Below are 14430 nucleotides of genomic sequence, written 5' to 3'. Positions count from 1 at the left end.
CGTTTAAACTGTTAATTACCTTTTAAAGAAAATTAATCAATAAGAAATATTATATAATTGCCCCATGTGGTTACCATTTCCAATGCTCTGTATTCCTCTGTGTTGGTCCATGCTTCTGTTTGGTATTGTTTTCCTTCTGCCTGAAGAATTTAGCATTTCTTGTAATGCAAGTTTGCTGGTGGTGAGTTCTTCAGCTTTTGAATATCTGAAAATGCCTTTACTTTGCTTTCATTTTTGAAAGATATTTTTGCCAGATATGGAATGGATACAGAATTCTAGGTCGACAGTATTTTCTTTCAGTTCTTTAATAATGTTATTACACTAAATTCTTTTTTGGTAAATTCAGTAACAAGATATCTGCTGTCATTTTTATTTTTGTTCTGTGGTTGCTTTTGACTATTACCGGTTTTGAGAAATTTGATTATTATATATTTCAGTGTTGTTTTCTTAATGTTTCTTGTGTTTGGAGTTTGTTCAGATAGTTGGATCTGTGGGTTTTCATAAAATGTGGAGAAATTTCAGTCATTATTTCTTCAAATATTTTTTCTAGTTCTTCTTTGTTTTCTCCTTCTGGGATTCCAATTCCAAGTATATTAAGCTGCTTCAAGTTCTCCCATATCTCATTGTTATTCTTTCTTTTTAAAAATTTTTTCTTCCTGTATTTTTAGATAGTTCCTATTATTATATCTTCAAGTTCACTAACTTTTTCTTCTGTAATGTCTAATCTGTTTTTTATTCTTTACAGTGTATTTTTCATCTCACAGGTTGTAGTATTTAATTCTAGATGTTTGATTTGGGTCCTTTTATATTTTCCATATCTCTGCTTAACTTGAACATATAGCACGTAATTATAATAATTGTTTTCAAGTCTTTGTCTGCTAATTCTAACATCTGCATCAAATCTGGTTTGGTTTCCATTGGTTCATTTTTCTCTTCGTTATGAGTATGGGTAGAGACTTTAAATCTTTTGTCACAGAACACCAAATTGTCCTCAAAATTTATCCTATTACTACCAGTACAGTCCTACTACTACCAGTGCTTCTTTACTCTGCCAGCACTGAATTTTATCCATCTTTAATCTTTGCTAGTCTCATAGGCTAAAACTATTTACTCCTGCAACAGATATTTTTTGAGCGCTAACTATAAGCCCAGTGGCAGATGGCGGCAATTCTGTGGTGTTCCAGCAGCCACAGGAGATGCCCTCATGGTGGTGCTTGTGTAGTTTATCACATTTTTATTTGCACTTTCTTTGACTATTAGTGATTTTAATCATCTTTCCCTAAGTTTGTTGGCCATTTATACTTCCTCTTTGGTATACTATCTACTCACGTCCAACAACTAGTTTTAATGAATTGTTTGAATATTTTTTATTCCTATTATTTACTAAGTTATTTATTTATCAAGGATAGACACTCACTTTCACTTTTTACATAAAAATATGTTTTTAAAATAAAGATATTTCCTTTAAAATAAACTAATACTTATGCATTATTTCTTTGAAGAAATGATTTCCATGTTACTCAAATACTTTTTGCTATATTAAAAGTAAACAGGAATTGATTCTGGTACAAAAACAATGTCCTTAAAGGCAAACTTTTACAAACAATATAGAAACACAAAATACATATATGAATACATAATACATTCATAAATATACAAGTAGATAATTTCATATATACTTGATAGCAACAGATACATTACTTGTATTCTTTAGAAACAATCATACAGATTATAAATGTTACTTTACTCCTTTAATAATGAAATAGAAAGTCAAGGAGATGAAATATCCTCAGATTATATATTTTCAGCTGATTAAATATTTCTGTCGAAGTCATGCCATCTGTATTGGAAATGCCCTATATATAAGATTATTAATTTGTAATAATTTAAGATATATTCTTTAAAATGAGAAAATGTCAAAATGCCCGTTGTCAAGCATTTGCTTACCCTCTGAAGAGTATCAGGAGCTTTCTAAGGCACATGCTACCTATTCATCTGGCTGTGTAGGTAGATGTTGGCAGTACCAGAAAGGATGCCCTGATTGTGGCACAGGTTCTATAGAGGGCCTGTTGTCATTCATTGCCAACAGTGAGGTGGGCAGGGAGGGCAGACCTTGAGATGTGTTCAGCTCTATGGCAAGGGGTATGACTTGTATACATGTCACAAGACTATAAGCATCAACCCTTTGAATATGATGAAAAAAAATGCCTCTAGTTATGCTGTGAATAAATAAACTGAGCTGTTTTAGCAATAGTGATGCCAGCAGCCAGAAAAGCCCCATGAAGCCTAACCCACCAGTTCTTCTGTTGGACTCAGGGCCCCCTGACTGACCTGTTTGGTGTAGGTGATCTCTGGCCACCTCAAACAAGCGCAGGTGCATGTTGGTGATGGGGTTAAAGGAGCCACAGGCCAGGAGAACCACAGGGATTCGGCTCTTCATCTTGTCAGGCACATCCACACCCGTTGCAGTGGCCACCCTGCTTTTAAGGGGACAAAAGCTCATGTTAGGGAGTTAGCACTGAGATAATTATCCAGATCAATCTCTCTAAACCACACACAGACCATTACTTGTCAACTTGTAAGATGACTGAGGAGGCATTAAAACAACATTTAAGGAGGGTTTGCTATGGGCCATGAAGTACGCCAAGTGCTATGCCAAGGTATATCCTTCTCTTGCCAAGTCCTTTTTAACAACCCTGAGCGGTTACTCATATAGCTCAGGGACCTTAGAAGCTACTGGGCCAGGACTGGAACCCAGGCAGCCTGATCCCAGAACCCATGTTCTGTTCTGAACTTCTATATCCTCCTTGGGCTCTGACAGATCACCCTGGGATCAGAAGGAGGGCTAGAAGACCCCCCCAGTGTCATCTCTGGTAGTCCTAGTAGATCTCACAAGGTCCTAGAGTAGATTAGCACTTTTAAAATACTTTTTACTTTGAAACAATTTTAGACTTATTGAAAAAACGTTACAAAATTTATACAAAATTTTTATACTCTTTATCCAGATTCCCCAATGTTAACATTTTACCACTCTTGCTTTATCATTCACTCTCTTTCCACACACGTACATACCTGTTTATAAATATTTTTTCTGAAATGTTTGAGAGTAAGTCATAGACATAAAATCTCTTTACCTCTAAATACTTCAGTATGTGTTTTCTCAGAATGAAGACACTTTGTTACATAACTGCAGAACAATGATTAAAATCAGGAAACCAACATTGTTACTGGACTATTATCTAATGTGCAGACTGTATTCTGATCTCACATATTGTCCCTTATCTGGGGCCCAGCATTTTGAGAGGGTGCAGCCCACCCTCTGACCTCACTCTGTTGAGGTTAAAGGTGAGAAGGAAACAGCCCAGGCTCCAGGACTGGCTGGCAGACATGGTTCTCTTGCCTCTGAGATGCTGCTTCCTCAAGGTGGGCCTTGGGTGACCCCTAGTTCTGCCTCTCACTGGCTGTGAGGCCTAGGGCAAACCACAGACCCTCTCTGAGCCTCAGGTTTCTAACCTGCAAGATGGGGATAAGTTACTTACTCTTACAAGGTTATAGTGAGGATAGTTACATATGGAAAGTGCCTGATACAGAAGAAGCATTTAATAAACAATCACTGTGGTTGTGATGATGACAACAATGGTGAGAAAGGTGCTGCTACTGCTGACCCTGATGGAGCAGGAGGAGAAAGGAGATGGCGGTGTGTCTGTGGTAGGCAGTGTTTAAGATGGCTCCCAGTGATCTTTCTAGAATTCACTGGTAATCTCATCCCTTAAGTAGAGGCTGAAACTTGCTTACAACAAACAGAATACAGCAGTAGTGGTTACCACTTCTGAGCTAAGGTTACCAAAGGCCTCTGGCTTCCCTCTTGCTCACCTCTTTTGCTTTCTCACTTGCTCACCCTGATGCAGCCAGGAGGCAGGTTGTGAGCTGCCCCATGGACACGCCCATGGGTCCAGGGAGTGAGAGAGACCTCTGGCAGCCAACATCCAGTGAGGAACTGGATCTCCAACAACTATGTGCATGAGTGTGGGCATGATCTTTCCCCAGTCAAGTTTTCAGACGTGACTGCAACCCTGCAAACACTGACTGAAGCTTTATAAGACAGGCTTTATAAGTTAAATTATATCTGGATTCAAGACCCATAGAAACTGTGAGATAATAAATAAAAATAATAAATAAATGTGTTGTCTTAAGCTGCTACATTTTGGTGTAATTGGTTATGCAGTAATAGATAATACAGCAACCAACAGGAGGAATGCATTTACTGCCTTTATTGTTCATCTTGCTATGATGGTCTTAGCTGTAATCCTGCAGTTCTGGGGGCAACATGTAGAGTGCTCAGTCACAGGAACCTGGGACCCTGCTTGTATCAAAGGAAACTGTTTCAATTTGGCCCATGTTATCTCCTTCTCCAGGCTTTCATCCAGCTTCCTACTTTATATTTTAGCAACAATGAACTACCCGTTAGGACTTCTTTGTGACATCTTCATGGCTTCCTGCTTCAACCTTCTGTACAGGCTATTTTGGTTTCCTCCAACCAGAAAACTCCCCAGCACATCCCAATATGTTAAGACCCAATTCATATGATCACATTATTTATTACTTCAATCACTATTTATCAATTACCTACTAGGTACCTATATCAGTTAGGGATATATTAGCTGCAAATACCAGAAGCCTAACCTCAGTGGTCTAAACAAAGACAGGTTCATTTGTTTCTAACATGACAAAAAGTCTGGAAGTAGGCACCTATGACATTAGATCATGGGCTCAACAATGACCTGCAATTCTTTCAGTTTCTCTCTCATGGTCACAAGATTACTGTTGCAGCTACAGCCATCATAACCTCAATAAAGGCAAGAAGGAGGAGCAAGCAGCTGTACTAGATTGGCTATTCCTCTTAATCAAGAACACAAGAGCTTTTTTAGAACCTCCTGTAGATTTTGCTTCTGTCTCATTGGCCAGAACTAGGTTACATGGCCACTCTAGCTACAACAAAGGCTAGAAAGGCATCTATTTAGCTTGACAGCCTCTAAAGTGAGAACAGTAAGGGAAAGGGGGTTGGAAACTGGATTAACTAATCCACCGTGGCTGCCACAGAGTTGGGGATACAAGTGTCTGGGTGCTGGGAGGGTGGAAGGCTGCTGAGATGGCTTCTTTGACATCTAGCTTAGGTTAACTCATCTCTGAATTACCTTTAATACATCACATGCCGCATTTTATTGAAAAAGCCTGCCTATATGTCTTTCCTATCCACTGGACAGTAAACCCTTTAGGAAGGGAAGTGGTGTTTTCTCCATCTTGGGATTTCAGCTCGAAGCACAGAGCCTGGCCCAGAGTAGGGATCAGTGAAGACTGAAACGGTGCACTGGCTGGCTGGAGGGTGTGTGCTCTGAGCTACAGTGTGAAGATTAAAAACTCTCAGCCTAGGTGGGCCATGGTGTCTTCATGCTTCCTTTGAGTCAGCAGGAATACCCCCTACTGTGTGGGAAGAAAGCAGTCAACAAGCTGCTGCTAGATTTTTCCCAGGGAGATTGGATGGTTTAATGAGATATTTGCAAAGTGTGCCAAGCTATTCATAAGAGCAGCCTCATGATGACTGTAACTGAAAAGGTGGCTGTTTTTCACAACTATTATGAAGTCTTTCAAAATTCTATTTCATTTTGACAAAATATACATTGTTAGAACCATTAAAACATGTAACTGTAGCATCTCAGGTAACCTGGGGCTCTCATCCATTTTTCCAAAAGTTCCCAGAAACTGTAAATTAGAACATTTGTTTGAATGGTGGCATTAACAGCAATGAAATGTGATGCTGAGAAGGAGAATAAATGACCTTTATTAAGTGCCTCTCTTTCTTTTTCTTTTTTTGCTGTGGGCATACTGAGCCACACTGTTCTAATGGAGACTGTGCTCTGTCTGGGCCACATCGCAGGCTGAAGGACACAGTGAGTGTACATTCCCAGGATCAGTAACAGGGTCAGTGCACCTGTACCATTTGTACACTGCAATTTGCTTCAACTAAGTACCCTCTCAAGCCAAACCCAGAGAAATACAGTGATAGGGCTAAAATGGACTCACTCCAGGGACCCACCAGGACAATAAACTGGCTCTGATTTGAGTGCCAATCTCATCAGACACAAGGCAAGATGCATGCCATAAAAGTGTCCCATCTGCCCTTATCATCTAATAATATCTAGTGAGACGGAGCAAGTGAGGGAGACTTTTGCTATTGGGAAAGGCTTCTCATCAATAAGCATTCAATGGAGGCCACAGAGTAATAATTGCTGCTAAAGGATTTAACAAGTTGAGAATGTAGTGTACAGGCTTGTTGGAATTTATCATTAAACTGGAGACAAGGCAAACAGGTTCTACCTTTGGCTCCCGCCCCCTCTCCAGCTTACTGCCTCCCACTCCATAGTCATCAGACAGCATTTCATCCCACTCCTCAAGCACAACATGCTGCTTCTGCAAATGCAGTCATGACCACCTGAAATGCCAGCCTCATTCTTGCCACCCTGGTGATCTGCCTTCAAGGTTTTCTCCCTGGAATATGTACCTTGTATCTCCCCCATAGCCCCCACTGTCATGACTATCATGCTAACTCTGTACTTGTTTTTCACATTTTCTCACCTTTTTCTTTCTTCACCAGATAATGGTCATTGCTTTTTATGCATGTTGCTCTTCTCCAAGTGGAAGATAATCTCTTAGAGGTTTTTATTTTTTAATTTTTTTTTAAGAGACAGAGTCTCACTTTTTTTTTTTCCAGTTTGGAGTGTAGTGGCATAATCACAGCTCCCTGCAGCCTCAAACTCCTGGGCTCAAGTGATTAGAGAGTGGTTTTTAAATTCATCTTGGTCCTTTCAACTCCTAGCACTGTGCCTGGCACCAATAAGTACTCCGGAAATGTGTGTGGAACGAACAAGAGAGTCAGTGTCTATCCCTAACCAAGTATTTTTGTCAGATGGCTACCTCCTCTCTTTGGTTCTGTCCCAGTCAATGGAATGAGTTGGCTACCTCTTCTCTTTGGTTCTGTCCCAGTCAATGGAATGAGTTGGCTACCTCCTCTCTTTGGTTCTGTCCCAGTCAATGGAATGAGTTGTCTAGAGATATAAAGTGAACTTTCCAGCTCCCTGAAGGTACACAAGATCTCTCCCCACTTCACCCAACTCAATCTGAAATTTAAAAAAGACCTCCTTGTCTGTTGGGCCCTCTTTAACACCATGATCCTGTCAACAGGGATATGCTGGCCTCCTGCACATTGACACCGAGGTCATTCCTCTGCCCAAGAGAACTGGAGGTTGATGGCTGTCCATTTGCCAAGACAGTCCAGACAATTCCTTCCAGATTTTACTGCCTAGACATTGCTCATTGCACTGTTTTTCAGAGTCCATCCAGTTTCTCCACAACAGCCAGGTCTCTGACACTGCCCTGCCTGCCAACTACTCAGTGAACAACTGTTTATTAAGCATCTACTAGTAGCCAGGCCCTCTAGTAGCCAGACTGGACAGTAGGATGCAATAGGAGGAAATGCAGATGTAGCCCTCACCCTCAAAGAGCTTCCGGTCATCTATGGGAAGGACAATTCAACAGACAATAACCCCAGGGAAAGGGCTCAGGGCTTAACACCTCACTGTGAGAGGGTGAATAACTGGCCCCTGAAAATGACTATGTCCTAATCCTTGGAACCTGTGAATATGTTATGTTACATGATAAAAGGGATTTTACAGACGTGATTACATAAAGATTCTTGAAATGAGGAGGGTAGCCTGGATTACCGGGTTTTATCTTGAAGGCCCCCATAAAGAGGGCAGCAACAGGCTAGATAAACAGAGAAAGAGATGTATGAAAGAAGCAGTCGTCAGAGAAGAGAGAGGTGCTAGGAAGGGGCCATGAACCAAGCAATGCAAGCAGCCTCTAGCTGCTGGAGAAAGCAAGGAATTGACTGTCTCCAGGGTCTTTAAATGCAGAGAGGAATGCAGACCCCTTCATTTTAAACTTCTGACCTACAAATCTTGAAGGCAATACAATGTGGTTTTTTTTTTGTTTGTTTGTTTGTTTTTTGACAGTATTTTGCTCTTGTTGCCCAGGCTGGAGTGCAATGGCATGATCTCGGCTCACTGCAGCCTCCGCCTCCCAGGCTCAAGTGATTCTCCTGCCTCTGTCTCCTGAGTAGCTGGGATTACAGGTGTGTCCTACCGTGCCCAGCTAATTTTGTATTTTTAGTAGAGATGGGGTTTCTCCATGTTGGTCAGGTTGGTCTCGAACTCCCAACCTCAGCTGATCTGCCTGCCTTGGCCTCCCAAAGTGCTGGGATTATAGGCATGAGCCACCGCACCTGGCCAAATTTGTGTTGTTTTAAGCCACACATGAGTTTCCCATGGCTGCAGTGATTTGTTACGGCAGCCATAGGAAGTTAACACACCTTTTAGTGGCAGGCTGTCAGAAAGGACCTTCCAGCTAAAGCAGGAATGGAGAGGAAATTGAGATGCTGGGGAAGATAGCGAACACTGTCAGGCACAAGGCACAGTGCTGCAAAGGCCTAGACACAGCAGCTGAAGGTGGGAGGTGAGCTGAAAGATGTCAGTATGGCTCACATGTGGGAGGGAGCTGATGTGTGAGTGGCTCAAGATGAAGCTGCAGAGTGTGGAAGGATCACGAGGGACCCTGGGTGCCTATGGAGTTTAGATTTTATCCTATGGGCAAGGAGGAAGCCTCTGAAGGATTTTAAACAGGGATGTGACTTGCTCAGTCTGTGTTTCAGAAAGAGTACTCAAGTGCATCAGGAAGTTTCAGGGACAGTGGGTACATCAGAAAGTCTCAGGACGGCCCCAGCTGCCCTCAGATCTTTCTGGCTGGAGAAGGTCAGGCAGCCTCCATCTTCCTGGAATATGGTCTCTTCCAATGCTCACATCTTACCTAGCTCACCATGTAATGTGATGCTGGCCAACACTCCATGTGTATTAAGTTCTAACCTAGTGTGCACCCCTTAGCCCATTTGTCACAGGCCGTCACAGAGGCACAGTAAGGAAGGCGACCCGGGAAGGTTAAGTGCCGTCACTGCAGATATAATGTGCTAATGCTCATGGCTTGGGAGGCAGTCAATTTACCTTTCCCTGCGGTGAGCATTTCTAACGGGCCAGGCCTGGGAAAGTGGCTGAAAACATCCCTGTTTATTATAGACATAAAGCAGATGGCTTCAGGCAGAATGGAAATGGATTCTACAAACATCTTTCATTACACAGACCTCTTGACCAGCCTCCTCATCTTAAAGAAAACACAAGTCATGGTTTGTACGTGGGGCTGATGACCACATTTTTCAGACTCGGTGAAACCATTTCCATCTGTGTGAGTGTGTCAACTTCTCCAGGGCAATCAACCTTCATGCTAACTCCAGTACTTTTCCCTTTTAACTTTGTTGGATTCACCCGCTGTCGCTATGGGCACACAATGCTGCTAAAAACAAAAGCAAAGCATGCCTTCCTTGTCAGTGTGAGGATCCTCTGCCAGCCACCCCTTGGAGGAAACAAACATGTCAATTAAGCATTCATCCTCATTATGAGACTCCCAGGAAAGCAGGCAGCCCACTCTTCAGTTTCAAGAAATTTCAAAAGATTTGAAGGAGCACAAGGAGTGGAATGAGATCTCTTGCAATGCCATACTCATGAGTTTGGGACTAGTTTCAATTGCTGCAATAAAGTACATCTGAGTAACTGCTACTGGGTTTATTGAGTAATAGGCTAGGCACTGTGCTAAAAACTTCACACACATCAATGCTAATTCTTTCAACATGCCTGGAAGGGAAGGGTTTGTGCTTGCCTTCTGGTAAAGAGTCCAATCAACCTCCTAAGGCTCAGTGAGCCTACATAGAAAATGGAGATAATTATATCTACCTCTTAGAACTCTCATGAGGGTTACTGGAGGTGACCCAACTAGCACAGTGCCTGACCCATAGAGGGTTCTCCAAAAATATTAGCTCCTTTGTCTTTCATTGTCTTTAAAACATAATTTGCCACTCCATATACCAGCTTCCAGGCGGTTCTTTACCTTGTTTGAAAAAGATCTCCCATTTTTCTAGTTACCCTTGATCAAGACCTGCCAGCCCTTGGACACACATTCGGCATCCTTCTACCTATTAGTCAGCTCACTCAGACCAGCTCAGCCTGGGAGATGTCACCACTGAAGGGTGCTGATGAGGAAGGTCAAGCCCAAGTACCAATGCTGTAGTCATTTGTCTAGCTCCAATAAAACAATCCTCCTCTAAGCATCTCTTGTCTCTGGAATTTAGAGTCAATATTGAAAAACACAGGAACAGATAGTCTAATATCATTCTGGCAGAAGTAACATTTTCTAATGATGAAAAATAAATATGCCTCAAATCATAGCTGACCTGTCAACTTGGACAAAGAAGGCAGAAAAGGGGATTAGAAGGTGAGCAGTGTTTTGGGTCTGCTGTTAGGAATGCAAATAGCAGAAAATTAAAAACACAACCTATCAGCTACTGTGCTAGTGCCTTGGAGATAGAGGAGTAAATAAAATCTGTTCCTGTCCTCAAGAAGATTATAATCTAGCAGGAAGAACAAGCATCAAGGACCTCTGGTAGGACAGAGTTTGCTGGTGACTCCTCAATATCCATTCTCCCATTCTCTTCAGTCACAGAATGCCTGCCTTCAGCTGGGCATATTGCTACCTTTCCCAGTGTCTTTGGCAGTAGGCTGAGGCCACATGCCTAAGGTCTGGCCAGTGATCTTTGAATAGAAGTGTTAGGTCAGGCACTGTCCTTAAAAGAGAAAGGCATGCCTTTCTCCTCTTCTCTACTCTTGCTACCAGGAATGTGATAGCTGGAGTATGGCAGCTATATTAGACCCTGAGGACAAGAACCAGCTCCAGATTTGACAAAGAATAGGTCAAGAGAAAACCAGGACTCGATGACCCTGAAGCTGTCATACCAGCCCCGGGTTGCCTACCTCCAGGTTTCTTTTACCTGGGTGAGAAACGATCTTCAAAGCCACCATTATTTTCCATTTTTCTATTATACACAGCTAAACCTAATTCTAACTGCTATGCCAATATTTAATGAATGTTTATTGGGTTAGTATATAAAAATGGAAAAGTATATAAACTTTTAGAACTTTCTATTGCCCCAGTTAAGTCTATTTTATACGCAGAAACTCAAATGGACATTATTTGAAAGGGAAAAAATTCACCTAAGGAAAAAACAAAAACTACCATAACTTAATTTGCTACATGAATTTTTCATGGGAGGAAAAATCCTTACTCAGGACTCTGGATGGCTGAAATGTACAGCAGTGAATCTTTTCTGTAGATCACAAAAACCAGACGCTGTCCCATCTACTTCTCCCCTAAAACAGATACATTATGGCTCGTTGTCGCATTCTGCTTCTAGTGGGCATTTGCCATATGGCTTGGCAGTTTAATGGTTTTCTGATACTTGACAAAAATGAAGCACAATTATTTTGCAAGGAGCTTGCGTTCCTAGATGGGTCTTTTCCAAATAACAGCTGTGCCTCAAAATTGAGTTACTCAATTTGCAATTTGTGGACACAATACTCAAACATTTACAAGTGAGCAAAACCTCAAATCACTTGGGCTATTTCCAGACACCAGAGTTTATGAAGTTTTTAGCAATGTTATGAGTGTGCAGCTGTCAACAAACTCAAGCCAGCATCTCTGAACCACCAGACCCTGCAGGCAGCAGTGATGTCCTACTTATCAATAGGCCATGTGGAATTGACTACACACCTGTGGGACAGAAAGAACATGAGGGCAAGAAGCCTCACCCCCAAAGCCCACAGACTAAATCTCTATTACTTTCTTTCCATTTCCTTCCACATTTGTGTAGGTGATATCCAAATCTACAGCTCCAGACTTGACCCTGCTTATGGGCCCCTAAAGGTCCATGGGCATCTGCCTGACACTGGCTTGATGACAAGACAGACATGGAATCAAAGCCAACAAGTACTTCCTAACCGAGTTACCTTGACTAAGTGTATCAATCAGGAGAGGCCAGGTAAGCTGCACTAACAAACAACCCTTAATCTTAGTGGCTTAAAACAATAAAGGTTTATTTCATGTTCATAATATATACCCATTCCACATGGGTTGAGGGCTCTGCTCTGTGTCATCAACAAAATTGTCCCCCAATCCATGACTCAAGATGATAGACCAGCCACTACATGGAATGCAGTTAGTCACAATAGTAGAGAAAAAGAAGGCTCTGGAAAGTCCCTCACCAGCAACTTTATGCTTGGCCCCAAATTGCCACATGTTACCTCTATAGATCCCACACAACTACAGTGAGCTAGAAAGTACAATTGGTCTCTATGTACTGAAGGTAGAAAGCCAGAAATATCTGGCAAATAGCCTTGTGCTTACTATATGACTTAATCAGTCAGTCTCAGCCTTAGTGACCCATATGGAAAATGGAGATTTTGGCCTCACTCTACCTCTCCTACTTGTCTCTCACCCACCTTCTCTATTCCTTACAAGTACTCCATATCATCGTCAAGCTGGGATCACCTACCATTCTCTAATGTGTCTTCTGCATGTTCCTGCTTCTTGGGCCATTTCTTAGTGCTAGAATGTTCTCTTCCATACTAACTCTCCTGTGGAGCTTCCTGCAAGGCCCACCTGGAAGTCAGAGCTCCCTCCTCTAACCTTGTAAAGGTGACATACTATATGTCTAGATACAGACAAATATTTTTAGTTTATATTTTTGAGCCCCCACTCTTTCCTTGCCTAGCACACTGTAAACCCCTGAGGGCAGGGCTCCCACTGGGTCTAATGCAGAGTGGAAGATGACTATAAGAGATATTTACCTGATTCATTGGGAGACAAGGTAAGAGTGAAAAGGAGAGCAGAGTGGGAGCCAGGGGGCAGCAGCCCACTTCATGGCGGGATCTAGGCTGAAGCAGGTAGCTGTGGAAGAAATATTCCCCAAGTCAAAACAGCAGAGCCCCAGGTTTGTCCACCCTCCCATCCTCTCTACTGCCTTTAGCATCTGGCACTTCTTCTTTACCCGGTTTGCTTTCCCTTTTGAGAATTCCTGCCTCCTAATCTGGGGCGTCAGTTCCCTTCCAAACTTAAATTTTGTTTTAACCCCATAAACTGTATCTGCTGCTTTGGCTGAGTCCCATCCAAGGACCCTGATTCCTGATTCCCACCTTAGAGGTAATATTTGTTTCCTCTATCCTCTCCCTGCCTCTGCCCATACCCAACCTGGGGTCCATCCCAAGGCCCCCACTCCAGTCTAACGGTGGGCAATATGCCACATTTAGTGTTGGGAAAGCATCCTGTGCCATCTGCAGCCCTGGGGGCTTCCCTGTGTAGCAGCAAAATGCAGAAGCAATTGTTCATAATGACATCAGGGGACGGCACCATGGCCCTTCTAGTGCTCAAATCACAAAACTGGCAGCCATGTGGCTGCTCTCCCTCCCCTGCCTTGATAGTTCCACCTCTGTAATATCTTCATTGCTCATCCCTCTCTCAAACTCCACAGTCCCTGCCTTAGATTGGGATCAGTATTTCTCAACTGGATCTGAATGTACTCCCAGCCCGTCTCTTTTTTCCAGTCTCACCTCTGATCCATCCTCTGCGTAGCTGCCCAAGGGATCTTTCAACACACACATTAACATGCTGATTCCCTGCTTAATCCCTTCCCCACCAGTTCCACTCTGCATAATGTTGAAATTCTTTAGGGTGTCATCCAGAGCCCCTTATCTGGTCGTGACCTTTTCCCCCAAGGCTTGCTACTTACCTTCCAAACCCCTCCCTATGGCTGCTCTGTCAAACTGCTTTTCATCCTGTCCTGAGTGCTCACTCACTCTCACCCATCTATGCCAGGCTAATGGCTACATCACTTAGACTTTACCTCTTCTACAAAGCTCTCAATGCCTATTCCTTCTAAGCTAAGTTGGGTCTTCTCCTCTGCCTTCCATATCCCCTTAGACCTTTCTCTCTTACATCTCATCCCATCCTACCTTACTCTCTATTCATTGTCTATCTATCTTACTGGAGAGTGAGCTTCTTGAGGGCAAAGAATGTGTTTTATTTTTGTATCCCAAGCTCCAAGCATAGGGTGTTGCTCAGAGTAGGTGTAAAACGTGTGTGGAATAATCAAATTGAATGTATAGATGAGGTCAAGACAAAAATAATGTTGGGAGGCAATTCTCCATGGGTTGCTCATGTTTCTGCATGCCTTTCAAGTAAGACATTGGCTGCTGATTGTTCTGGACTTCCTTTCATGGATATTTGAATAGCCAACAGCAGCCTTGGAAGACTGATACTGTCTCCTGCTGGGGCAAAGGCAGACAGAGTTACTGTCTAGTATAATGAGATGATGTCCCTCTTTGGAGCAAAAGAGAGACAGGTTTATTATCCCTGATAAAATAACCAGGTTCCCGAAGCCCA

General features: G+C 42.5%; 1 protein-coding gene across 6 annotated transcripts in view; it reads right to left on the bottom strand.

Annotated features, from left to right (window-relative positions):
• NMNAT3 (nicotinamide nucleotide adenylyltransferase 3) overlaps positions 1 to 14430 on the bottom strand; it is a 114970-nt gene that overhangs the window by 62321 nt on the left and 38219 nt on the right. For 3 of the 6 annotated variants that reach the window (XM_033212492.1, XM_033212493.1, XM_033212489.1), the window contains exon 2: positions 2332 to 2480. In XM_033212492.1, the coding sequence (XP_033068383.1) occupies positions 2332 to 2440 (109 nt within the window). In that variant the 5' untranslated portion in view covers positions 2441 to 2480. Of the gene's footprint in view, positions 1 to 2331; positions 2481 to 12839; positions 12940 to 14430 lie in introns of all 6 variants that reach the window. The other 3 variants (XM_033212491.1, XM_033212494.1, XM_033212490.1) reach the window with 2 other exon arrangements.

This window comes from Trachypithecus francoisi, unplaced genomic scaffold, assembly GCF_009764315.1.
Source record: "Trachypithecus francoisi isolate TF-2019V2 unplaced genomic scaffold, Tfra_2.0 Lachesis_group0, whole genome shotgun sequence".
NCBI lineage: Eukaryota > Metazoa > Chordata > Mammalia > Primates > Cercopithecidae > Trachypithecus > Trachypithecus francoisi.
This window is presented reverse-complemented; position numbering and strand designations above follow the sequence as displayed.